The sequence below is a fragment of the Barbatula barbatula genome, assembly GCF_947034865.1.
Source record: "Barbatula barbatula genome assembly, chromosome: 16".
Taxonomy (NCBI): Eukaryota; Metazoa; Chordata; class Actinopteri; order Cypriniformes; family Nemacheilidae; genus Barbatula; species Barbatula barbatula.
In genome coordinates, this window is record NC_136779.1 from 4,596,101 (window position 1) to 4,623,281 (window position 27,181).

The 27,181-nt window shown below is 36.5% G+C and overlaps 3 protein-coding genes and 1 long non-coding RNA gene across 7 annotated transcripts; 3 read left to right on the forward strand and 1 right to left on the reverse strand.

Moving 5' to 3' along the window:
• Window positions 1-28: 28 nt before the first annotated feature.
• LOC306905734 lies at window positions 29-4,473 on the reverse strand. The gene is made up of 4 exons (XR_013787766.1): window positions 4,225-4,473; window positions 2,823-2,906; window positions 1,651-2,257; window positions 29-1,585 (listed from the first exon to the last, which is right to left on the reverse strand). It is a non-coding gene; the product is annotated as an uncharacterized lncRNA (long non-coding RNA).
• On the forward strand, window positions 4,243-13,867 carry gprc5c (G protein-coupled receptor, class C, group 5, member C). 3 transcript variants are annotated; one of them, XM_079476582.1, is made up of 6 exons: window positions 4,346-4,772; window positions 6,383-7,433; window positions 10,263-10,363; window positions 10,560-10,679; window positions 11,098-11,140; window positions 11,369-12,028. In XM_079476582.1, the coding sequence occupies exons 2-5, from the start codon at window positions 6,395-6,397 to the stop codon at window positions 11,101-11,103; spliced, it is 1,266 nt and encodes a 421-aa protein (XP_079332708.1). In that variant the 5' UTR covers window positions 4,346-4,772; window positions 6,383-6,394; the 3' UTR covers window positions 11,104-11,140; window positions 11,369-12,028. The 3 variants fall into 3 exon arrangements, with proteins under 3 accessions (XP_079332707.1, XP_079332708.1, XP_079332709.1); XM_079476581.1 differs by lacking the exon at window positions 11,098-11,140 and having other exon boundaries at window positions 4,243-4,772; window positions 11,369-13,867; XM_079476583.1 differs by lacking the exons at window positions 10,560-10,679; window positions 11,098-11,140 and having other exon boundaries at window positions 4,417-4,772; window positions 11,369-13,867.
• Window positions 13,868-19,741: 5,874 nt separating this feature from the next.
• oxld1 (oxidoreductase-like domain containing 1) lies at window positions 19,742-22,030 on the forward strand. The gene is made up of 2 exons (XM_079476992.1): window positions 19,742-19,946; window positions 20,715-22,030. The coding sequence occupies exons 1-2, from the start codon at window positions 19,893-19,895 to the stop codon at window positions 21,072-21,074; spliced, it is 414 nt and encodes a 137-aa protein (XP_079333118.1). The 5' UTR covers window positions 19,742-19,892; the 3' UTR covers window positions 21,075-22,030.
• Window positions 22,031-23,297: 1,267 nt separating this feature from the next.
• pde6gb (phosphodiesterase 6G, cGMP-specific, rod, gamma, paralog b) lies at window positions 23,298-27,149 on the forward strand. 2 transcript variants are annotated; one of them, XM_079476594.1, is made up of 4 exons: window positions 23,298-23,941; window positions 25,107-25,315; window positions 25,444-25,484; window positions 25,765-27,149. In XM_079476594.1, exons 2-4 carry the CDS (start codon window positions 25,170-25,172, stop codon window positions 25,839-25,841), a joined length of 264 nt encoding a protein of 87 aa, XP_079332720.1. In that variant the 5' UTR covers window positions 23,298-23,941; window positions 25,107-25,169; the 3' UTR covers window positions 25,842-27,149. The 2 variants fall into 2 exon arrangements, with proteins under 2 accessions (XP_079332720.1, XP_079332721.1); XM_079476595.1 differs by lacking the exon at window positions 23,298-23,941 and adding an exon at window positions 24,736-24,917 and having other exon boundaries at window positions 25,765-27,137.
• The last annotated feature ends 32 nt before the right edge of the window (window positions 27,150-27,181 follow it).

Here is a 27,181-nt window from a genome sequence, read left to right on the forward strand (position 1 = left end):
AACACACAACATTTTATTGTCTTTTATTGGGCAAAAATCTAACTGAAACAACTAATTTATTTATATTTTAATACCCAAATTTGAGCGCATTTATTTTCTCGAAAGTCAAGCGTAGCATTAAACCACTAAAAACGTTTTTGTATTAAGTTCTGCAAGTGAACTGTATTAGGGCATCTAAATAGAATATTAAGTGCTTTTACTATTTTTTATAAAAACAGTCAATATGAAAATGAATGGATAACAACGATATTTTGACTACACATACAGAAATACACACCATTACAGAAACAATACTGTTAGTTTAGGGCAGCTGTGGCACAAACCTTACTGTTCATCATTGGGTGGTGGTCTAATAAATTTGTTAAGCAACAAATAGTTCTGCACATTATTAACAAAACTATACTTTGGTTTAAATTAAAAAGGTTGATTTCAAATCGAAAACATTTTTTTTAAGTTGTACGTTTTGCAAAAGACCTCTGATTTGAAGTTTTCAAAATTAGTATATTCAATTCGGAAAAGAATATTTATCATTGTATATTATAAACACTAAGAATCATTTTATAAGAACATAAATTACAATCACTTTGCCTGAATGGTAACTCTCATTGAAAATTGTTTTTGTTTGCTTTTGTAACCTCAAACACTGTCAGTGTAAGTGCATTTGCCAACCAACAGAAATGGTCAAATGGACATATATTGGACAGACATAGAATTGTTGATTGTCAGCTTTAATATGCATCGCGGGTACAGTTTGTCTGAACAATGCCTCATCTGACCCTGGTGGATCCAGTTTCTTTCTAACCATTACATTCCAAGTTGCTTTTGCACTGTTATTTATTGTCCTGTCGTCAGCGAGGAAACGTAAACATACAGTATGTATGAAACGAAGAGATCTGCCTGATCAGATGAGTAGTTTTATGCCCACTCATTTCCCACTTATGGCTATTTTCTCAAAAGGATAGTTCACCAAATTGAAATGTGGTTATTATTTGTTCATTTTGTTCACAACCTGTTTGACAACAGCACTGACATCAACTGTGATACTTAAGAACATTGTTATTTCAGATTTTGTGTGAATGAATAATGTTGGATAGATGATGACAGAATCCTAGGTGAAATATACCTTCATTATTTTTGGTGTTTTAATATGAAATAAATATGTATCATGTATTGTGTTTTCAAATGCCGCAGATGACTGAAGCTCTTTCAACATATACAACAGTGTTCAGTTATTCAATTCCTTAAGGTGGTATATATCTTTACAGATGCCGAGCTGAAATCTTCATATGATGGAGACCATGGAGTTACTCAAGCGTTTCATTTTCTCATCAAACATTAAAAGACACGGTTAGATAATGTTCTGACCGAGATCTCTCTCGCAGATGACTAAATTAAACCCTTTCAGGACCCATTCAGTGAAGCAGAGCAAGATGGCCGACCTTTTTAACCTCTGTGAGCAAAGTGCAGTTGCTGGCCTAGCTGTTTATTCTCAGTGCATGGCGACTGGAAGAGGCTTTAAAAGGGGAAGACCAGTAGATAAACAGACCAGTCCGTGAGCTCGGGGTCTGCTGAACAAACTGAGCCTCTGTGTGTTAACAAACACATGAAACAACTGCAACATTTCCATTCAATATGATCGAACAGAATCACCAGAAATGCTTTGCACCACCGAAGTCGGTAAAAAATGTGTTATCTGATGATCAGATATCAGCAATTGGCAGTAGCCTATACACTTAAAAAGAACAGATTGGATCTTTAACTGGAAGAACTAAATCTATATGGAAAGGAATATTGATTCAATTACCTTCTTGATGTTTTCAATTATTCACCAGAGAACGATGTCCTATTTCTTCTACAGAATTAGTTTAAATGGCCTACAGTAAATGTGGACGATAACATTGCTAAGTCAAATGGTTTATGACTAACGATTTCATAAATCTATTGGCTGAAAATTATAAAACCCCGTATAGGGGAGGATTACAAAGAGTACCTGAAACGGCTCAAATGCATAATTTATATATATATATTTTCTTGAGTCTGTTTTGAAAGAAACACTTCTACAGTTTGCTTTTGAAACAGCTTGAGCTTTTCTCTTGTGCTTTTAGTGCACATCCGCGTCTCAGGGTTGCATACTGTCTCTTTCTTTATTCTTTCTCTCTCACCGTTTCTTGTCTTCCTCCATCATCTCCGGCCCTGTAGATGTTATCAGATGTTGCCTCTTTGAAAATGTCCCCCGCTGAATCACAAACACAGATGTCTGAGAAGAAAGCACATTGTTAAAGCCTCACTGTTTGCAGAGGTTTGACAGGAGAAGGCCGAGTCTAAATTAAGACAACATAGATCCAGATCTGCCATAGTACAGTTTAACCGAAAACCTCACACAGCTGCAGAAAAGTGTTTTGTTTTCTGGTCCAATTCGCTAGTTTTTTAGATTATCGGTTATGAAATGGCATTTACAACCAATTTTACTGTTGTAATGTAACTGGATTTTCAAAGGGGAAAAAATATTAAATAATGATTTTATCTTTCAGGTATTGATTGGATTTGAAAGCTAAGTAACATGTACAGTACGTATGAAAAAAAAAACACACAATAAACCCCCAGGAACTTTCATATGTCTTATGGCAAGAGTTCTCAACCGTTTCGACTCCAAGGCCCCCCATTGTATTCAACAATATTTAGAGGCCCCCTCTCGCTCACCAAAACTCAATATTTCTACCCAATAAAATATTATAGAGCTTGTCATTAACTATAAATAACATTCATTTATTATAAAAATAATAAGAAAAATTAAGTTTTTTTAAATGTATTTCAATGCTTACTTTGTCTTTATTTCATCTTGAGACCCCCTTAGCAGTCAGTTGGTAAAGTCCCCCTTGTGACCCCCCCACCACCGTTGACAACTACTGTAAGGAAAACAGAATTTGTCATAAAATTATGCTGTGTGTGTAATATTGAAAAATCTCATTTGTTTCACCAGTTTAAATGTGTATATAAAACAATGTGCTATAATTAAATTACAAATATTCCATGCAGAATGATATGTGACCTTTGCATGATGCTTTAACTTTAAGGTATTGTGTTGTTGTTCATGGTTGTTCATTTGGTGTTGTGACACGCGAATCTTCCTTGTAATTGAATCCGTGCACTGATAACTGTTGCTTTTTGACAGGTCGGATATTAAGAGGATTCATGTTTCTTTTGTCTTATTTTTTTAAATGTATCACATCTAGTTTCACCGCATTAAAAAATATGAACTGTCGCTGTTGTTAGTTTGACTGAACCCATCACAGTACTGCAGCTACTGTATATCCTGTTACTTTAGCAGAGCAGTCGGAACAATATAGAACAGAATGTGGCACCTCTCTTCCTCAAAATGCGTATTTCATAAACAGCTAAACAAGATTCAGACTTATGTGTAGACTTATGAACTGCTAATACAGCAATATTCATATAAGACACTTACTAAGTCGATATGGTAATACATAACTTTATCATAATGTTATTTTTCTACCGCAATGTTTTATCAAATATGGGCGATACACAAAAAAGTGTTTAGTTGTTACAACTAAATATCCCTTTATGTTCGTCACTCGGTTTTCCAAATATCTAACCATTAAAAGCGTTTGTTAACTTTTATTTCCATTTACTGAAAAACGGTGAACTTGGACATATGAAACAACAATAGAAGCCAATGGGGCATTTGCTCGGTGTTGTTTAGTTACCAGCGTTCTTCAAAATAAGTTATTTTGTGTTCTGCAGATGAAAGAAAGTCATATAAGCTATTCAATGAAATGGGGGTTTGTGATTATTTTTAACCTATTAAACACTTTTTAAAAGTCACATGCTGGCAAGCTGACACCATATGTGACAGTTTTAGAATCAAATAAACTTACTTCTAGAAAGTATAATAAACAGTGTAGTCAAAATATGAGTATTACTATAGGTTATCCTGCGTAAAATCAGTGCCTTTAACAATCTTACTAATAACCGAGCAGTCACCTAATAATTTGCCACTAGGAGGCAGTGCAGACCACTATACCTAGTGTGAATCACATAAATTACAGCGTTACTTCTACTTGTGCTACTTTTCTACAGGTAAACTTGATATGCAGACAATGTTGATATGAAACCACTTTAAAGGCACAAGAGTAATGTATTTCAAAGGGTTAAAATATATTTGCATTTATTGCCCATTGTCTTTTCATCCCTTGTTATATTTACCTGTGTAGGCTGGTGTTGGTGCAGCTCTCTGGCTTTGCCTGATACAACAGATTTACAATAGAGAGAGAGAGAGAGAGAGAGAGAGAGAGAGAGAGAGAGAGAGACAGACAGACAGACAGACAGACAGACAGACAGACAGACAGACAGACAGACAGACAGACTAGTCTTTATCCTGGTTTTGTTTATCCATTCAGTGAAATGAGGCGCGGTCCCGATCGTGAGAGAAGCGGGCGCGCTCCACAGGGAAGAGCAGGTTCACGTGTGCGCGCAAGACAAACTAGAGTTTGAGTCGCATCAGTGACGGACGGCTGAGAGCAATCAAAACTCGTCAAGTGTTTGTTCTCGTCTATCCGTGAAGCTTTTGAAGGTTTATTGGCTCGATTACAAACGAAGACCTGTTTTATTCGCCTCTGCTCTCCTTACATATATTTTGGCGTCGCGGCGCTATGTCTTATATATTTTCACGCACTTGCTTGAACAGGTAAATTGCGGGCACACTGTCAAGACTTGTTTGGGAACAACGCAGAAAGGACATCTCATTACTAAAGGTGAGTTTATGTTCATTTTTAGTGCTTCGTCGGGATTTCGTGAACAGATTTTCTCTTCAAACATTTTAGATTTTGTCATCTATTTAATTTACCTGGCTGTGCCTTTGGCTTCTGATACGTTTAACTGATTTAAATGGGGTTTGGATATCAGATTCATCCAGTTTAACTGAAGATTATCGTACTCTAGACTAGGATAACAACATTTAGGAACGTTTTTTTAGATCTGTTGACCATTAGCAAACTTTTTACTGGTGTTTATATAATATAACTGACGACAAATTCTGCTTTGTTTGTCAAAAACATCCCGTATTTATGGATTATTGCAGAAAATCTTTGTTCACCTGTTCAGGTGAGACGCCCAGTCTAGTCAAAAAAGACGTACAGACCCACCTTAACTGCGATTTGATTGGTGCGTTGTAACGGATTCGATTATGTGATTGGTTCAATCCGCTGTATGTTAAAATTAAGTTACGTTATAGCGATGTAGCGACAACAGATATAAACAGTGCCAATTTTTTATACTCATTTTACCTAACAGTTATATTTAAATATAGAAATATAAAAAAAACACTAAATCCCTTTGATAATCACCCTTGATAATAATAAATCGTCCTTCGTCAATAATAAATACAACTACTGTATTTTGATTTTATCAGCGTTTTAAATGATGACTTTCATAACTAAATGGAAGGTTTTAATGTAAACACTCCGCACTAAATAATGTGGTAAAGATGAATTTTAAGTTATGAATAAATACAAAAATCCGTGACTGTTAAAGGTTCTGTAAATGGACATTAAATTGTTTGTTTAGAAAATAGGAAGACGCACTGAATTTATGTTTCTTGGGTTTTCTAATGCGGCGGTTTAATAAAGTGGCTTAAATCATTCTTGTAGTGTAAAAACAAAAGAAAAACCAAAGCCTACTTTACACCTCTCCATTGAGTAAAATCTGAGTCTTTCATCCCTTTGAAATGAAAACAACTGGCTTTAAGCACAATCCGTACCTTAGTGGTTCTTGACAGAGTCCTCTGTCAGATTGAAAGTATTGATTCGGTAATGAAATCAGTGTAATGTGATCAAACCGGCACAACCTGTTGACAAGGAAAAAGCTCATCTCTGGATAACAGTCTCACTTCCATATGTTATGAGATTTGCACTTAATTCTGTAATTCAGGGAAAGTGGGGAATACATTATCATTCTAATTTAACCTGGAAAAAGGTGTTTAAATGCAAATTATTAAAAGATTACTTGTGTAATAATATGCTGAAAAAAGCATTTAACTATGTGTGATGTACTTAGTGTATTTTTCAAGGTTTCGAAAATTGAACTGGGTAAATGAATATTTTGTAGAAGGCTCATTAATGATTAACCGCAAGATTTGGGACAGCACCAAGTGTTAACATTTCTGTTTTTAATGACTGATCGCAACTCTTTAGAAGCTGGAACAGGCACATTTCTGAAGTCTGTACTTATGACTGTGTTAAGATTATGATTTCGCCAGCGGCACACCTCTGGGTGTGTAAGTGGAGAATACTGAATAAATATCACAAAGGCAGTAAGCATTTTCACGCTGTTACTCATTCTGGCTTTTCTCTGTGTTTTATCCTAGGTACTAAAAACGATGGATCGCCTCGCCTCCATATCCCACCTTCCTATACTTCTCATTGTGTGCATCCTACCCGGAGCACTGACGCAGATCCCCAGGGGCTGTGGCTCTGATGTAAACTCTCTGTATTACAACCTCTGTGACCTGAGCGCAGCATGGGGCGTCGTAGTGGAGTCATTTGCTGCCGCTGGTTTGGTGGCCACCCTGGTCCTTCTGATCGTGATGCTGGCCAGCCTTCCCTTTGTGAAAGACAGAATGTGGCGCAACGCACTGGGGCTTAATGTGTTTTTCCTCATCTTCACGTTCGGACTCTTCGCCCTCACGTTCGCCTTTATTGTGGGGAGGAACTTCGCGACGTGCGCAACCCGCCGTTTTCTGTTTGGCGTGCTGTTCGCCGGCTGCTTCTCCTGCCTTCTCATGCAAGCTGTGAGGTTGAACTTCCTGGCCAGACGAAACTCAGGGCCCAGAGGGTGGGTCTGGTGCTTGGGTGCTCTCGGGCTTTGGCTTGTGGAAGTTATCATCAATACTGAATGGCTCATCATTACGATTGTACGATACCCTACTAACACCACCGGAGACCTGACTCCTGCGACAGCGGTTCCCTGTAACATTGCCAACCAGGATTTTGTCATGGCTCTTATATATGTGCTGAATCTTCTGTTAGCGGTAGTGGTAGCATCCATACCTATATTTGCAGGTAAGCACAAGCGCTGGTGCAAGGACGGAGCCCTTGTACTGGTCATGGGACTGTTGTCGGTGGGCATCTGGGTGGCTTGGATTGTCATGTACGTGTATGGAAACTCAAAACACGGTGGGCCAACGTGGGATGACCCCACCTTGGCCATAGCGCTGGTGTCGAACGCATGGGTGTTTCTGCTGCTTCACATCATGCCGGCGGCGTGTAGCATGAATGGGGACGATGAAGACACAGCCGTTGAGGAAGATCTGTACCCTAGCAGAGGGTACGAAACTATTCTGAAGGAACAAAGTACACAGAGTCCACAGAGCATATATGTGGAGAATAAGGCCTTTTCTATGGATGAGCCCAACACAGGTAAATGCAAGAGTTTGTATGTCTATTCCTCGTATCGTCAAGTTTTTGAAAGCGCTATAAAATAGCTTCTTTCAGGATGAACAGTACTTTGGTATTGAGTTGTTTGAAATCCATCAGTCAAATGCATTGAAACAGACCATGTACCCACATTCTAGGAAAAGAAATGTGACTTGATCTGTTTCCGGTTCCCACTTAATGACTTCATACTGAGAAAAGGTGTTCTATTGTTTTGTAAACACAAGCTTTCAGCAGTCAGACAAAACAAGTTAAAAATCTCTACCTTTTACAATAAAGGAAGGAACAAACCTGAATACTATAAAGACACAAGGTATAAGAGTAAGCAACCACGTGAACATAGAAATGTGGTTAAACCACACTTCAACTCATTTTCACTGCAGCACAGAATGCACTGTGAACCACCCATATCACTGTAGCATTCTTGAGTTTTGCACACGTTAGCACATTTGTTGGGTTGTTTTGAACACATGGTTGGGTAAAATATGAACAACACAAACTTTCCTGGTAATCCTGGTTTACTCTCGGCTGTTGTAACCCAACCATCAATTGAAACCACCCATCATTTTGGAACCAGTTATGAATACGTTTTCAGTTCCCATCCCTAATCTGTACAATGTGAATCCCCTTGGATCGAACTCTACCAACCGAGCTATGTGAAAACAATATTGTCTTCCATAAAATTCCCTGTAATGTTTGTAGTGTGTACAGCTATTGTATGCAACATTTTAAATATAGTTTTAAACAAATAGTAACCCCAAATATAAATATATGTACTTGTTGCTAAATACTCTCAAACACAATATATCTTAATGGCTTTGCCTTAACACGTGTGACTTTGATAGAAGACGGATCAGCAGAACATGTCAGAACAGTGCTGAATGTCACCAATAACTGCTGCTTACTCTTCTGAATTTGATATGCTGATATCTGCTTAGTCAAATATCTGATCGTATCACATGTAACACGCTGTTCTCTGGTCCCTTTAGTCAATTATAATTTCTTCTGTCTATGTACGCCTCTCTTTTTCTGTACATGCACCTGCTTGCACCTGTCGCCTTCAGCCAAACCGGCAATGATATGATTGTTGCCAAGTTTTCATTCATATGTTGTTGATTCAGAGCTGTTTTACTGGGTTAAAAATATTTTTATTGTAAACCAACAATACTTACTCAACCAGTCGCTAATTCAAACAAGAGTCACATTTATCGAACGACCTAACAATACGGTACCATGTTTAATGTTTCTTCATGTTCATCAATGTTTACCTAGCCATTGTGCTTTTGTAAAACTAATGCTTTGAACGCTGGCTTGCTTTCTTCATCGCGGATGACATGGATTAGAGACTAAAAGAAGCAGAGCTCATTAGTCAATGAATACCATGAGCCAAATGCAAGGCAATCTTTCCCGGCCTGACATGAGTAAATACGATTTCATGTTACCCTTATCTAGCTCTCAGCAGAGACCCTGGAGCATTTGTTTGCATTAGCTGGTCTCCACGGAGACAAAGGTGTGGCAATAGTGGCATGACTGTTTGGTATGTTACAGAGCGAGAGGACATTTGTGTCCCGCTGCATCGGTCCAACCTTATCAGACCTGAATGATAAAGCTTCTCACATATTTTATAGATCCACGCATCTAAACTTAAAGTCTGGGTGAAATAAAAAATGACAATACAATTTTTCATTAGATATTGTTTCTTGTAAATAGCTTTTTAAAATCCATGTGCCCTCATAATCTAAGTGACTACTTATCTCAAATGACGTAAATTAGAAGGCTTGGGCGGAGCATCCATTAACTCCTCCCCTTCCCCTGTCATTCTGCTGCCAGTTTCATTTCAAAATGCAACATCCAATCAATTAGCTTTGAAAAACGCAAGCCACGCCCGCTATTTATTTCATGCGAAATTCTGTTTCCATCAGAAATGCGTCAAAATACTGAATTAAAAACGACCACAACTTCCAGTTCGCGGGGACTTTAAGATGAGAAGATGATAAAATGACATATGAGATATTTCTGAGAGATGATGATAAAAGCACATTTGATATTTCCCCTCTTTTTATTTGTTGAAATTTATGGAATAACACAAATCCAGCTATGGGAATTATGTTGTAACTAAAATTCTAAAATAAATCAAAACTAGCATCTTAGTCACTTTTTGCCTAGAATTTGTAGAAAAAACTCTACTGTCATTTTACCAGCGAACTTCTTTATTCGGTCAAGTCATAGGTTTTAGAAACGTTTTTGATTAATAAAATGTAAAATGTATTATGTGTTCATCTAAAATATTATTTTTATATTTAAGCAGTTATTTGCTTTTTAAGATTTACTTTAGAAGGGTTAATGCCTTGCTCGCCCACATCTGCCTTGGTGCTGATGTTAAATGCTTTTATTAGAAAACAATTTTTTTTATTTAAATCAAGATTTTTTTAAATGCATGACTGAAGAGCCCAGTATCATACTGTTTAACCCTATTGATACAGTTTAAAAAGCATCAAAGAGTGAGACGTCAAGAAGTCACAGAAATGACGCACACAAAGAATCCACCCACTTTCATGAAAACAATATTTAAACATAATTAAGCAAATCAGTCATTCCATTAGAATCCACTTTTTGATATGTAAATCTAAGGTGCAAAGTTTTCCTGTGTGGATGATGATGTGTGGTGTTTTGCATATTTACTAACTTTATCGTGTACATGAAAAGGCTTTATTGAAAAATCAGGACCCACGATAGTTTTGCAAAATACTTTATTTAAAATTTTTGAAAAAAGTTGTTTTTTAACATTTGTTTGTCTTTGTGACATTGTTTTAGGTAATAAGCCCATGTCCCCATACAGCGGCTATAATGGTCAACTCCGAAGTTCTGTGTACCAGCCGACAGAGCTGGCCATCATCACCAAAGGACCAGGAAATGTGAGTGTGGAAATTTGACTACTGTTTTGAATACGTGCACAGCTACAGAGTCTTGTGGTCAGTCAAACAAAAAGAAAACAGAGCCACCAGTTTTTCAAGGTCCACAGAATGAAACGCGTTGAGTCTTGTTTTGTGGTGTGAACCTGTTGTTTGTGTGTTCAACTAAATGTTTTTGCACCTGCTTTTTTGGCTCCAGCATCAGGTGGAATCGTATGACAAAATTCCACGAGCGTCTACAGGCACTCCCCTGCGAGACCAGAACGGTCGCACCAGCCCCTCGGCACATGTTGATGATATGAGACAAAAATACACCAATGTATGTTTGTTTGTTTTGGGTCTTGTCTGCTTGCCTTTTTCATGCATGCTGGTCTGTGGTGCACTGCGTAGTTGCCATCAAGGTGGCCGTTTTTATTGTGTGGCAAAGCAGATAAAGGCGATCACAGGGGGTGACGCCGACCTCAAAAACCACCTTGTCCTTCATTTTTCTTCTGGAATACCCCTGGCCTTCTGGTGTCTCTCTCATTTTGTCTCCTCTCTCCATTACATCGCATTCTTCTACCTCTTTGCCTTGTCCTTCATTCCTACAAGATCTGCTTTCATTCCTAGAATGCACATGGTGACGCTGTAACCTTCTGTCTGGGATTGTGGAATTTAAAGCTTTTCATGGACACTTCGGAACCTTTGTTTGATTGTTAATCATGATCATTTTTTATCAATTTCTCTTTTTTTGTAAGGTTTGAGGTGGTGGAAGAAGAAATCTGAACTAAAAACTCAGCTGTATGTTTTCTGGCTTTTCATTTCACACATTTAATTTCAGTTTGGTATAACGTCACTTTCACAAGAGCCACTCATGTGTCCACTTATTTCAACTTATTTCCTCTTTCTGTCAAAGTTGGCATTATATGTGTTACTTTTACAAAATGACATTATTTTGTTGTGTATTCATTGAATATTATATGATCATAAAAATAGTAATAAACCAAACTGTTCATTTTTCCCCTGTAGGAAAATTTCTATAGAAGACACTAGTGATCGGTTGGCGCCAGCTTTAGTTTTTGTCCTTTCTGGTGTTTCTAATGAAGGTTTCCTGATTTCTTTCCATCGCTGTGCTCGACTCCACGGATCAACAGCCGTGAACTCCCGAGTAGGAAAACAATTTGTCGTTTTGCTCCATTGAAAGAGATCATGTTTGGATTATCTCATGACGATCCAAATGAACCATTGGAGATGTGACAATGTGCGGCTTCCGTGTTGTTGGAGCACAAAAAACGGTTTGCTATGCCGATACCAATGATTGTACAGGCTACTGCAATGCTACCGGCTGTGTTTACTGTGGGGGAAAAAACAGACCAACAAAGAACTTTAAAATAAACCTTGTAATCAACTTGTATGGGCCAAATGCTGCTTTTCCATTTGTATATTGCAGATACTGAAGTTTGATGCCTTAATTTAAAAATACAAAATTATAATAATGTATGATTTTGATCACAATGATTTTGATAAAACATTCATTTAAAAATTAATTTCATCGTCCATTCCTACTTTGTATTTATTGTCAGTGTAAAACATTCAGTTGGTACTATTCTCTGTACTGTAGATTTGACAGATCTTCATCTTGTTCAATGTTGATAGTCAAAATAAAGAGCTCAATGTAGTCGTGTCTGGAAAGTAGTATTTTGCGAGTGTTTTTGCTTTTGACAGGGTCACAGTGATGCTGTGAATATGGGCAGTTTGACGGATGGAAAATTCTCCGTCCCGTAACCAGTAATGAGATTTTCATATCACTGATAAGATTCTCTATAATGTCAGGCTGGGCCATTGTTCAAAGGTCATCGTCTGTTTTTCTGAAACCCTGGGTGTCCAAATTTAGGAAATGGAAAAAACTGTCGTTTTTAAATACTAGAAATACTATGTTGTCAACGTTGACAAGCGCTTCCTAATACCATTATTGCGTAGATATTTGCAAAACCCAGTGCCAAACATAGAGAGTGACTTATAATATTGATTCACAAAATATGGAGAACCAGTATAGTTCTCCATATACAGAGGTTTCAGAAGGACGGCAGCGAAAAGATTTTTCACAAATCAAACCAAAATAAAAATAAGATGTTCAATAAAGAAGTGTGGTTTCAGGACCATTTAATTAATGTTTTATTGATCCATAATAGTACCTTATGATTTGCTTTACAAAATCAAAAGTGCATTTCTATTATAGACTTCGTAGCAGGTATGTGTAAATATCAGGTTGCCTCTTGGGAAAGAATGTTGAACAATTCAGCATTGCTCCAGCCAGCTGAATCCTTTCATAAAACAACAGCCCACATCAAGTTGACAGAATGTTCTTAACGGGGTTTTATAGACTAAAGCTCCTGACAAAGAAGCCAGCAATAAAGTAAAGAGTAGGTGTGCTGTTTGTCATGTAACATGATTTTGAATACGTCTGCACATCTCAACTGTCTCTGATGACCTTCATTGGTCAAGTTCACCTCCTCTGCCTTCTTGGATCTCTTCCCTGCAGCCTGTTCTGACTGCGCTGCATATCAAATGTTAAGAGCTGCCGGTAAAAGCCGAATCTATAGGTAATGTGATAAGCATTTTGTGCTGGATATTTAAGGAGGATTCTTGCATAACTTCGCCTTAGGACACAAGTGTCTTTTTTCACTATGATTGTACATTATATTGGGGCTGTTTGTTGCTTTGTTGTGGAGGACGTTTTGACACTTCAAATGAATGCGTAGGAGTAACAGACATACTGCTATTTTTGTGTTTAGCCCACATAACATGGTGCAACATATGTAAATGACTTTAAACCTGGTGTTCTGTATGAACAATATACATACCTTATAGTTCATTTGATTAAGTATTCAAAGTATATTTCAATCCAAAATGTAAATATTGTCCAAATATACTTGGACTCAATAAACCAGGAACAATTTCAATAACAACTGATGCATTTGTTGCATCAAAGAGTGCAGAACAGTACTCTACTCTCAGCCACTCTTGTCTCGTTGTTCCAAGGTTACCAGAGCGGGAGGAAGCAGTCAATGCCCAGACCTGACAAAAGCTGTGATGATAGAGCTGGACAAAGGACCAGAATTTCAGCCGCTGTTAGATTATAAATGATAATCTTGTTTTTGCCTTGTTGTGCAACCACTTTCAAGCTTGTGTAGAGGCTGCAGCATTTGCCAGATGGGAACTGGAATCCCCTGGTTAGGCCTGGTTTCCCTTTGAGGTTTTTTTTCTCCTCCAACGGAGTTTTGGGTTCCTCTGCAACATTTACATACTGTTTTGCACTGTTTGCCTAGCCGGGGAGGCTGCTAGAATTTTATAGTTTTATTTCATAAACGCTGCATATAGGAATTTACAGTATGTCTGATATTTGACCTGTGTTTTGACTTGCATAACCTTATATGTTTTGCTTATAGTCAATGTTTTCTTGTACAGCTGCTTTGTAACAATGGAAATTGCAAAAAGCGCTATATAAATAAAGTTGACTTAAAAGCCATGTGTACTTTTAGTGTAGTTTTAAGCATATAAAAAGTAGATTGAAAGTATAATTATTTTAATAGCATGCTGTATGCATGATGTTTCATACTAAACTTGTTTACAAACAGATTTGAATAACCATTACATGAGGCATTTTACCACATTTGAATGCTTAAATGCACGATCTGTTCTCATACAGGTGTGGATGTGCTTTTTAATAGAACCAGTTATCTAGTATATGAAGTCTATAATGCTTATTCATGTTGACCCACCTATAAAAGCTGCTCCCCTCTTGTGAATCATCTAATACTATGTAAACAGTATTTATTATGGGACCTCAAATACTGGAAATGACGTTTTGTAGTTTGTTGTCATCCAAAAGTTATATCTATGTGTTTGCATAGCAACATGAGGTAAAACTGATACTGAGAAACAAAGAGGGTGTTAAATTTAACTAGGCCATGTCATGTTTACACAGTTTCTTTGGCGCCTGTTGAACGTACAAACACAGTGAACCGGAATAAATTCATCAGTAAACTCGACTTCACCTCACAGTTTCTTAACTACACACTCAGGGACTTATTCATGAAGCGTCAGGCTCGAGCAGAAAGATTTGGATAAATAGAATGTGGTACACTGTATTTTTAAGTGATATATTTATGTCAGCAGTTAATATTAAATTGGCCTTTGAGACTAAACAAATATGTTGGATTGAAAATTGTCACTGTTAGTTTTCTTACATTCATTGGATTTAAACTATTGTGTATTAAAGGAGAAAATATTACGTTATATGGTGATATTAAACACAAATTTGACGTATTTTTCAAAGTAAGCTAGTTTCACCAGCCCAGTCTTAAAGGAACAGTTCACCTTTCAAATGAAAATGTTGTCAATCATTTATTCATCCTGTTGTCATTTTAAACCTGTGTCGTGTGATTTTCATTTTTCTTCAAAACGCAAAAGAAGATATCTTGAAAAATGTTGTTAACGAAAAACTATTGGTCCCCATTGACTTCTACTGTGTGGACACAAAACCAATGCAATGGGGACCAACAGGTTTCTGTCACCAACATTTTTCAAAAGATCTTCTTTCGTGTTCTGCACACAAAGTCAAAGTCAGCTGTAATGGGCAAAAAGTTTGGCTTGATGTCTTTTAATAAGCGCCTTGATTCCTTTAATATAAAACATTGTTCGGAACACAGATGTTTGCCATATGTGTTACTATATGAAAACAAGCAAAAAAAATTTTTGTAATTCATGGAAATATGTTCATCGATAACTCCAGTGCAACTTTTGGTACCAAACTAATTGAAGTAATCTCCAATAATCTTACTGGATTGGAGTTTAAAATTAAATTCAGACACTTTTTTCATAAACGATGAACCTTCAATAAAATCAATGTAAATGATTCTTTGAATACCCGAGGTTGACAAAAAGCACCTTGCACTTATTTAGCCTAGTGAAATTAATATTTAAGAAAGTCTTTTAATTTGAATTTCTGGAAGGTGCAATAGATTTATATTATATGTCCTCCTTATATTAGCCTTATATTATCTCCTAGCATTTTTTAAGAAAACCATCACAAGTTTTTATTTCCCACAAGGTTTCACTGACTCTTCATTTAATCTTAATTGGACCGTTCTCATGACTCCAAACCTTTGTTTGCCTGGTTGCTCTTGCAGTTCTCCTGCTGGGATTCATTTTGTTGTACCTTGTGACTTTTCATTACACGGCACAGGAAGCCAGTGCACAATAATTATTAGCTGTGACTTCATTAGCTTAACGTGGTTTGCACTTTAAAATATGCTTTACAAATCGCTTAAACAATCCTGAGTGAATACATCCAAGATTTGACGTAAATCATGAATATATTTAGTTTCAATGCCTATTCACACAGATGTGTTGCGTTTGCATTTCAGCCTATATTCATGTTTAAAGTAATTCTATGCAGCTGTCTTCTTGGATCAGATGGTAGGGTACAACCTCAACCTGTCACAAAGGTGTCATTCTGTGACTGTCTCAGACAGCCTGCTGGGAAGGAAGGCGAACAGTACTGGCTTTGTGTGAGCTGGACAAAGCTGGACCTGTGTGAAACCAGGTTAATGTTCATCCACGGGTTCCACAGAACATTAGCCAAGGACATCTGAAGGACGATCACACACCCATCCAGACAGTTATATAATGCATGTTTGTACCAATTAAATCAATGATCTTACTATAAACGGTTAAAACAACATGAAATACAGGTTCAAATGGGGTGTGTCTACACTGTTAAATTATTTTACAAAATGTTTCTGGGATTTTTTACAAATTTCAAAAGCCGTAAAATTTACAAGAAAAACACTATTTTTGTGTTTTTCTAACACGATTTCATTTTTTACCGTTTATTTTTTAAATACAGTCAAAAACTATAAAATTACAGAACAAGCAAAAAAATGGGGAAAGCAATTTAATGTCCTTATATACAGGAAAAATCATTTTACGGCACATTTCTATTTTCCAGTTTACAGAAATGTTTAGTTTTTTTACAGAATTAGTTTTAACAGTGAAACACATTTAACACAGAGAATACAATTGTCAGCTTCTCAGAACTACTAAAGAATTGTTGACACATGGTAAAGTGTGTGTGGGTGGCAGGAAGGGTGTAATGACTTATAAGTGAACCAGAATGACATGCGCATGAAAGTAGACCCCAGAGGGTCCGGGCTGTTTGTTTGCTGTGTTACAGGTCTCACTGTTAGTCCAGAAAGAGTCCAACGCTCTTCTTTCCTTATAAACACATTTAAAATAGATGTGGAGGTGTTTGAAAAGACTAAAACATGCAATGTTTACTTTTTCATGACGTCATGCTATATTTAGGGGAACATTTTTAGGAAATTTATGTTTTTTTGTTATGGGTGCCAGGGACTTACTTAAATAATACAGGACGTTGAACTCAACGTGAGAAATTTGTAATGCAAACTAAATAAAAAAATATTCTAAAAAATGCAAAACATTTAAAACTGACAATTTAAAAAATGTCAAGTCAACACGTAGGGCTTTAAGGCTCAGTGGTTAGATCATGGCGCTAGCAATGCCAAGGTCATGGGGTCGATCCCAGGGGATTGCACATAGTCATAGACCAATGTATAGTACAATGCAATGTAAGTTGCTTTGGATAAAAGTGTCTATCGAATGTGTAAATGTTTTAACCTAGTGGTGGGTCAAATATAAACATTTTCTGGTTTCAATAAACCCAACAGCTGGGTTTTGTCCCTATTTGACCCAACATTGAAAATAACCCAACATTCTTCAGAGCGTTAATGTAATTTTTTTATTAATGTCAATTAATTAAAGTTAATGTTTTTAATCACAATATAAGACAATTTGGTCGAGTAGATTTCTCATCTTCCTGTAGCTCAACGGGAGTAAACAGGTGGTTTTACAATAATATCAAGATTACGGGTGAACACATACAGTACTAAACTGTACTGATTACAGTAAAATATTACTTTGGATCAAAGTGTTTCTGTTTGCATAGATGTGTAATATTTTGAATATAATCAGATTATAATATAATCGTCATGAGTCATACCTGAGTGTCACTGCCTCATTTACTCACCCAAACTGCTCCAATTTCTGAGAATGACACGTTTCCAGGTGTACATGGAACAGATTGTACAGTGACAGTATACCGGAATAGCAATCTTTCCACTTTGAAGTGATTCATACATCTTTTTATTTTAATAAACAATGATCATTTTCATTCTCTTCAGGCCAGTGCGGTAGGGAGTGTAGGGAAGCATGAACAGGTCAGGAATGTGCAGTGCTTGTCAAAAAGCTGACCAGGCCATATTGTGCTGCAGAGAGCTGTTGTGTTGAGGAGATTAATGTATTTAAAACACCTCATTCCTCTAAGTCTGATTCTGGGCTGAATAAATGGGACTCCTATGTTTGTGTGCGTGTGACTTTGTTAGGTAAATGCGCTATTGCCTTGTTTATACATTACTCCCGGTTTCGAATGTGTCTAACCTTGGACAGAATAAATGGAGAAAGACATCCTACAGACACGCGGTTTATTTGCAGGTGTATGTGCCCTTGAACACATGTATGCTCATACTGGTCTATTATTATCTGTGTGTGTGCGTGCGTGCGTGCATGTGTGTGTTCAAATCTTACCATCTTTCAAACCGAGGACACACTCACACGCCATGCATATCTGTTGTTACTTATTCACAGTCTCAAACACATTCTCAGTTGTTCAGTCAACAATCCATGTTCACATTCAAAGCCTGCTTGTATGATAAATAACAACCTTTTTTGCATAATTGATTTTCCTTGTGTCAGTGATGTTCATTGCTCATAATAAACGAGGCATGAGTAAACGTCATATGTAAATGTTTATGTGTTGAACTTGAGAACATTCAGTACATTGTGTTCATCACCATCAGAACCAAATAACAGATGAAGCAACACAAATAAAATAAATTCCACGAATGAAAATGACCCAGTTTTGTAATGACAAGATGACAAATTCTCTATTTTAATTTTGGTGAAATGTTCCTTATAAAATAACCTACATAAGAGACTTATAGCTATAACAACAGATCATTGTGTTACCATCCACATGGAACGTTTATATTATACAATGAACTATATTAAGCTCGTATAGGAAAGACACACCTAGTTCTATCCCAGCCACACCTATCTTTACACTGATACTGATAAGATCCCAATGACTGTCTCCATAATGATAATGGTATCACTGAAGACTAAATTTAAGACCATCTGATATTTACAGTCGACATAATTGCATTTACGTAATTCTCAGGTTCGGTCGTCATGCCTTTGTAATGAATCCGTTTGACATCACACCTATCGAAACATGAGTCAAACTTGCTCATGGAACGGGAAAATGTGTTTCCTTATAAATGTTGTCAGACTTTAAGTGAAGCCCAGCCTTTTCTAAGTAAAACAGGTTTGATTGTGACATTTGTAAGTGAATCATCAGTTTCTGTATAAACCAAATGCTAAGAATTATTCTATAAATTAGTTGAGACAAATATTGAGATTTTCTATTATGCTGATATTACAGTGGGTTGGTTCAGACGGGTTTGCTCCAAATGTATGTTGTCTGTGCATGACGAGTTAATGGAGGTCTCAGGGGTGACGTGTGTTCTGTTTCTATGGATGTGCCTCTAAAACACAAAGTCCTGTGGGAACGATTAGGGGGTCACATGCTCTGATATTCACAACCCGACTAACCGCAAAACTGCTGCATCCATACTTTCTAAGCAATGTTTGTCATAAAACGGGTGTGTTGTTATGAAAATCATGATAATCTTGGGACAACTAAAAAACAATATAAAGTTTGGAACAGGGAATGAACAAAATGCAATAAAATCTCTCGCTATAATAAACTGTATTATTTTCATTGTTTGTTAGTTGTGCGAGTTATTTTGCTGGTCAAAATATACATTTCTTTATGGTATTTCGGTGTAACAAACGATAAACAACTTTCCAAAAAATCCATTAAATTGATATGGAAATTTTAAATATATGATATGATATGATATGATATGATATGATATGATATGATATGATATGATTTTATTTTATTTTATTTTATTTTATTTTATTTTATTTTATTTTATTTTATTTTATTTTATTTTATTTTACACTATATTAATTCTATTATTTTATTTTATATGATATTAATTATATTGTATTGTATTGTATTGTATTATATTCTCTGCATTAGAAACTTTCCACCATAGGTAAAACATTTAAGTCCATTACTGGCATCTATTGGACATACGTGATAGTGCAATCCTGAGAATAACCCCGCCCTGTGACATCTCTCCCGATTTCTCATTGGCTCAAAGAAACGTATTTCGGTCGTTCGGATTGGTTGGATCAGTTGAAGGTCACACATGATTCAAAAATGGACGCCGTGAGCTGTTGTCTTTGAATGTTGTTTTTATTTTCTTATTTTGTAGCAGATGTAGTTTGATTTATATGGAAAACATGGCGATTCCCGAAACAACGTGAACCTGTTTGTGAGATGCCTTTTACTCCTGCAATATGTTCACTCAGAGCTGTGTCGTGTTTACATAGGGTGGGTTAGAAATGATAAACATATTTCATCAATAATTACAAATGTACGTCACGTGTTTAGTGTCCATGAGACCGATATTTATGTAGTTTCTCGGTTTGCTAAATAAAGCATTACACATATAAATGGTTTCCATTACAGACACCACGATGAAGCATTCACTGTTTAAAACCATTATAACGTGACCAACGGAGACTATTAGCTTTCATGTATATTAAAACAAATGCAATTCCCATAAAACCATTCAATTCAATCGAAACTATCAAAATAAATTTTTCATTAAATAAAATGCGTTAAACGTATTAACCACAGCTTTACCAAAATGCCTTTTTCTGCTTCAACTGTTGTTGCTTTTGTAAAGATCTCAATAATAAGAGTGATTTCTGTTTAACAAATACGTTTTTTAGATGTTTATTGTTAACTGCATATTGAAATGTATCAAATGTTATGTTTTGGTCGTGTTTATGGATACTGCTTTGCATAGAAATGATTTACAAATAGAGGAAGGAAAAAAGGATACACAGTGAACATGAAATTATTTAAAGTGAATTACTATTATTAATATAAAGGAAATAAAAATTGATATAAAAAGAATAAATGCGGATAAAGACTGTGGTAAAGGTGCAGTTGGTGTGAAGCAGCAGATTGCTCAGGCAGTTAACATCTTAATTTAATCTATATTGTTATTAATCTGGTAACTTCTGGCTTTCAGACCTAGTAGTTCTCTCTGTACATTAACAAACGTAAAGATTTTGTGTTGTTACTCTACAGATGTACACTAACTACACGGCCATCTTTAAAACAAAACTCCATCATGGGTATCAGAGCAGAGCTTTGCACTACACAGCCTACAGACTTCGATGTTCAGCCCCGGAGTCGTCTTCTACACCAAGAAGTGCTCAGAGAACACAGACCACCTCTGAATCTGCAGACGAGGGTCCTCCATCTCCCCCCACCTGCTGCTGTATGAGCGGCTGTTATAACTGTGTATGGATCGAGCATGCTGAGAAGCTCCTGAAATATTACAGAGATGGTGGAGAAGCAGCTCTGGAGGCCATTGAGGAGAACGTTCATGATGACAACCTGAAGGCTTTTCTTAAAATGGAGATCAGGTTGCTGAAGAAGCCTTGATAGGAGTGGTAACACAGTGAAAGAGATGAGCTGAGTCAGTTCTGAAACAAGACACCAAAGTATTATTTACATTACAATCACGAATGCTTTCTCCCAATCATAAGTCCATTCTTATTCTTAAATGAAATGTTTTCTGGCTCAATTTCTAAACAAATTCTCTCACTAGTTCTGGTAAGAATGTTTGTATTGAATTTTCAATATCAGTTTCATATATATGGTCTATAGAATGTACAGATGTCAGACTACACCTATTATAATGCCTTGTTATCCAGAGAAGCATAACTTTTATTTAATAAAATATAGGTATCATGAGTGATATTTAATATTTAAAGAGACATTTAATGTTTGCACATTAGATGAGAGTGCACAATATTGCTTATTTGTTTGTATTTTTGTGTGGCTATATGCTGTTGAAATAAATGAGTAAAAAAAGTGCACTAGTACTTTGTTTGCAAGGACGGATTATATACAGGCATATTCAACACACAGAGGGGTTCAAATAAGTAGAAAAAAGGTTTCTGTTCAATTCTGATTTGACTTAAATGTTAATATGAACAGAATAGGGTCATGACTGATAGATCAGCTCTTGTGGCATTAGATCTCAAATGATGTGGCTCTTCATGATCATCTGGGTTGGTCTGGGCATTAGCCGACACTTGATGACCGTTTTCTGTGACGACAGTCATCCTGATCTGTGTACTTGTGAGTCAGCATATGAGGGCTTGAAGGCACGTGCCATGCAGGCTGAGACCATATAGAATGTTTATGATCCAGATGCTTGAGGTATTTGCGTCAAATGACGTGAATTGTTATTCTGTGGATGAGAAGCACGGGTGACTGTGTCACTGGGGGCATGCTCATGATGGTCATTAATGAAAGCCAAATGTTAGAAGTGTTGTTCTGTGCAAGACTTTTAAAAATGTGAGCCAAAAATTTAATAAATGAGACATTTCCGTAACTATGATTCTTTTAATGTAACGAAAAATAGTAGTCCCATGATCTTATCTTAGTGCTGTTTTGATTCGTGTAGCATCAAATAAAGTTATGTGCTTAGTTAAATGGGTCTTATAACTACTAGGAATATAAATCTAGTCACGTGTTTTCATTGTTCGGTTATTGTTACTGACATCCCCCTAGTCTCACAAGAGAGCACATGGACGCCAGTAACCCAGCAGCTTTGTGTGATTGATCGAGTTCTTCTGTTGTTTCTCTTCATTGAGGCTTCATGTCTCATTAACCACAGACAGCGTGAGGGGCACGTTTTACCCCATGACCTTCCAAATTCTGACCTACGAAATAAGATTTATAGCAACCCATTGACCCCTAAAACCCATTTTTAATAAGTAACATGACCTTTCTGATTCAAAGATTATATCCATGGGCTCTTAACAATGTTGGATTGATTGAACCCATGGAGTAAAATACATGAACAAACTGTTGGATTAACATTTACATCTTTGAATTAGAGAGGATCACGTTACTTGTTAAAAAGTTTAAAATATCAGTTCATGGTACTACTTGAAAATGACAGCTCATGAAAAGTCTGTTGTCATTTACTCACCTTCAAGTATAACCTGTGGTTACTAGTATTCTTCCAAATATGTTTCTCTGTGTTCATCAGAACAAAGACATGTATACAGATTTGGAACAAGTCGAAGGTGAGTGAATGATGACAGAATTTTTTATATAGGCCTATACAGTTGGTTTACGAAATCATATTTGCATTTTTTTTTTCATTTCTGGATTTAAATTGAATGTGACTTATATTATAATATGTTTAGTTATTTAAGTATGCTCTGTTGATGAAAATTGCCAAGATTAATTACCCATAATAATGTAGAACAAAGAGATCTCTGGATGTTACTTAATCCTGATAACAGATTGTAATTGTTTCGTATTACGAGTGAACTGACAACACATGTCAATAACAGAGAATCTCATTATCACCAGAGCAATACAGATGGCCAGATACCGTAATGAATTGATGTAATCCTGACCACAGTATTAGGCCACATAATCAACTTATTAAATCTCCAACCTGGTTGTAAGCGGGTGGTTGTTTTTGTGCTATCCAAAAAGTGCAATATGTCTGCCACAGCTGAAGCTCATTTCTGATAGATTGGACTGTAGCCTTCATAGTATAATGTAACAGACTCTCACCAGTATGAGCCTGTTATGTAACAATAATAGAAAGAAAGAGAACAAACAAGATCTAGAAGTCTTATCGATCAAACCATAGGCTTGAGTGAGCTTCCGGATGTTTTCCATTTTAATATCTTGTGTTATTCAATCAAGCAAAATCCTATTGACAGTCTAGAAACATTTCTGATTGTCTTTACTTTGTTTGGATCAATACTTGTTTTGGCTACATTCTCGAAGTGTTCTGTAAAGTAAGATGGTTGCTAGAAAGCACAAGATTTGTGAAGAGACACATTTTCTTGCATAGAGATTTGATGTAAAGTCAAATTAATTTAAAATATTCATATTAATTTTATGCATTGATACTTTTTTAACGTGGGACAGAAACATGTCTGTATACTTATAAGCAGCTTTGCTTATAAGACCTTACCCTGCAAACAAACCTCAAACGATTTTGGTTTCTATCATGTTCATTAAGTTATATAAATATGTTTATTTTATTCATATGACATAAGTCAATTTTAAAAAGCATATTACGTTATGTTACACAAACGCACAAATATGGATTCTAGTAGAGGGTGATCGAGGGAGGGAGTGTTGCTCCTAATCTTCTGAGGGGGCATATAAAAGACTCATCACCCCTCCACTGCTCCCACGGGAAGACCAGTGTGGACATCCACTCATCCACAGAGGAGGACCCGGTCATCAGTTTATCAATTAAAAAACCAGTGAGTAAAACCATTCACTCTGAAATAGTTATCATTTTGTAATTGACCAATAAGAATCAAGAATGCAATTAATTGTGAACTTATATTATTAAAGTACTATGGCGATATTTCAGTTTCATGATATTATTTACATCATATTTGCTTATTAAAGTGTGCTTGTTTAAGACTTATAGGCATAAATTACCCAAATTTTTAAATGTTGTCATCATTTACTCACCTTGGAGTTGTTCCAAGTCCGTATACATTTATTTATTCTGATGAACAAAGAGAAATATATTTGGTAGAAAAATTACTTTATAATTTTCTTTGTTCTGTTGATCACAAAATAATATATCTTGAAGAATGTAGGACAGCAAACATTTCTAGGGCACTCTTGACTACCATTGTATTTATTCCTACTATGGTAGTCAATGGGAGCTAAATCTGTCTGGTTATAAGCATTCTTTCAAATATTGTACAGATGTGAAACAACTCGAAGGTGAGTAAATGATGACAGAATTTTGGGGGAAGTATTCAAAATATTGAATAAAAGGCAAACAGTAACAGTTTACATTTTACATTTACATTTAGTCATTTAGCAGACGCTTTTATACAAAGCGACTTACAAAGAGTTCGGGGACCAATAAGCGATATGTCATACAAAGTGCAACAGTACAATAGGTGCTAATACAAAGTTACTAGTTTCATCAAACAGTTGCCATTAAAATGACTAAGGCAATATTTAAATACTGTATGTCTTTAGGGAATATTGCTGAAGGTCACATATTGACTCTTTGTCTTTTCTGCCTGCTCAGCAAGTATGGTGTTATCCCGGCTCTAATAAGATTAACCCAAATGCAGATTGCATGAGACGGGGGACATTTAATAATCCAAGGTCTGGATTACACAAAACGGGTCGTCCTACCCAATACACATTGGCGATAGTAGACATTCAATAAGGGATTCAAATAATTTTGGATTTGTGTACTATTCATCTGTAAGTGGATTTATGAGTTCTTATGAGTACATCAGTCTGATGAAACTGGAAAATATGAAAACCTGTGGTGGCCCTAGATGCTTCTGAAGCATCTTGTGTAATCAGAAAACTTCTACATGTGCTTTAATCTATCTGTTGAATGATAAGGGTGAACCACAAACTTACTCCAGTCTTTCTTACGTTATCCAGGCCATCTTTACTTAAACTACATCACGAGGAGTGAAGACAATAAACTACAAGTGACCCACAGCTATGAATCTTGAGCCCCCCAAAACAGAGATCAAGTCAGCCACCCGTGTCACCGGGGGCCCTGCGACACCACGCAAAGGACCACCAAAGTTCAAGCAGAGGCAGACCCGTCAATTCAAGAGCAAGCCACCAAAGAAGGGTATACAAGGGTAAGTTTAACAACTTTTGTCTATCAAGAATTGAATGGAAATAAAATGTATACCTTGAACGCTCTGTAAGTCAAACATGCTGGACGAATGCATTAACATTTAAATATATTGTAATTATATTTTTACAGTTTTGGAGATGACATCCCCGGGATGGAAGGGTTAGGCACTGGTAAGCATAATCTGTATTTTTCTCCATTCGTTTGCCATGTCAATTTTATCAGCATCATCTTCCATCTATTCTAAGATGCCCTTGTCTGAAAGAATTAGTCTGATCAGAATAATGCTTGACAAGCCTCTCACACTATAGGCGTCATTCAACGTTCGACATGTACGACAACATAAACAGACCTGAGTTTTATCTGGTCTTCAAGATGCTTAGATTACCCCTTTTACAGATGAATGCTTGTCATCCATTCACTGAACTCATGCTGGTGTCCTTCTGCCTACAGATATCACTGTCATCTGTCCCTGGGAGGCGTTTAACCATCTGGAGCTTCACGAGTTGGCTCAGTACGGCATCATCTGAGTCCTCCACCTTCCCATCATCCTCTGTACAAATTTAGACCTTTCCTGTCGTTTGCTCCAGACTTCACTATTTTCACAACAAAAGGAAGAGCAACATTTATAAAAATGGAAAAACGATGAAACGTGTAATCTACATAGCTGCCCTGTTGGTTTCTTTCCTTTCTAGCCTCTAGAAAATATTTTTCTGTTTCCATAGACACACTTCTATCATCTTCTCTTCTCCATCACGTGCTCTCTTTTCCCTCCTCTTTTCATGCGAAACACAAAAAACATGCAAGACAGCCTCTGAATTATACAAGTCCTGGTGCCTCGGTGTCACCTCTGACCAGCATCACCGAGTTTTTAAGAATATGTCAAAGTCCTGTAGAGATGAGACATTCTGCCAAATGTCATTTTGGCAGAGATTCTGCATTTATAATGATCCCCAAATCTCTTTGGACAGCGGAGAGATTATATTCATGTACTAGAGGCAAGGACACATTCATTTGAGGCTAAAACTCTTGGATTCAGAATTATTATCTCTCGGTTATGACTGTAGGATAGGTGTGTTGGGCTGTCATCTCTTGTGTTTCTTTCACCTGTGATCATTTTGTGTTATAGTAAGTTCCTCCTCCGTCATCATCATCATTCATCATCATTTTATTATTGTGTCCCATTTTAGTACTTATGTATAGAGTCCTGTAGTGTTATTTCATTTGCATTTGTATGTATTATTGTATATTATGTTTCAAATTATTTAGATTTGATTTATTTTCGATTATACTGTAGCACTAAAATCTTTCTTTTCTATTATTTTACTGGTTCTATCCTTTTCACTTTTATTTGTTGATATGTGCTTGTGTTTAATGCATGCTTTAGAGAAGACCATGTATGTTTTAAGTCACTTTGTTAATTTGTTTTCCTTTTTCATCCATCCATCCATCCATCCATCCATCCATCCATCCATCCATCCATCCATCCATCCATCCATCAGTTTATTCACAGTTAGAATTTCATCTATTTTATTGAATTGTAGCATAGCCCATACAACAGTCAGCTCCACAACCAAAATAAATCATATAATTCAAAGAATAAAAAGTATTTTGCACGTGTACACGGGTTCATTTTCTCACAGACACTTTACTTGCACTTTAGTGTGTTCTTTTAAAATCTCAAGCTCGAGTTAACATTTTGGCCTGCATTTTGTAGCAAGGGAATTCAGACTTGCAGCTTGTGTACCACATTTTGTGGTTGACTCCTGACAAAATCACATTTTCTCTCTACAGGGTGAGATCAAAATAAATTTTGAAAAAAGTGAGAAGCGTTTCTGTACGTTTTGTTTACCGAGGTCCCATTATTGTA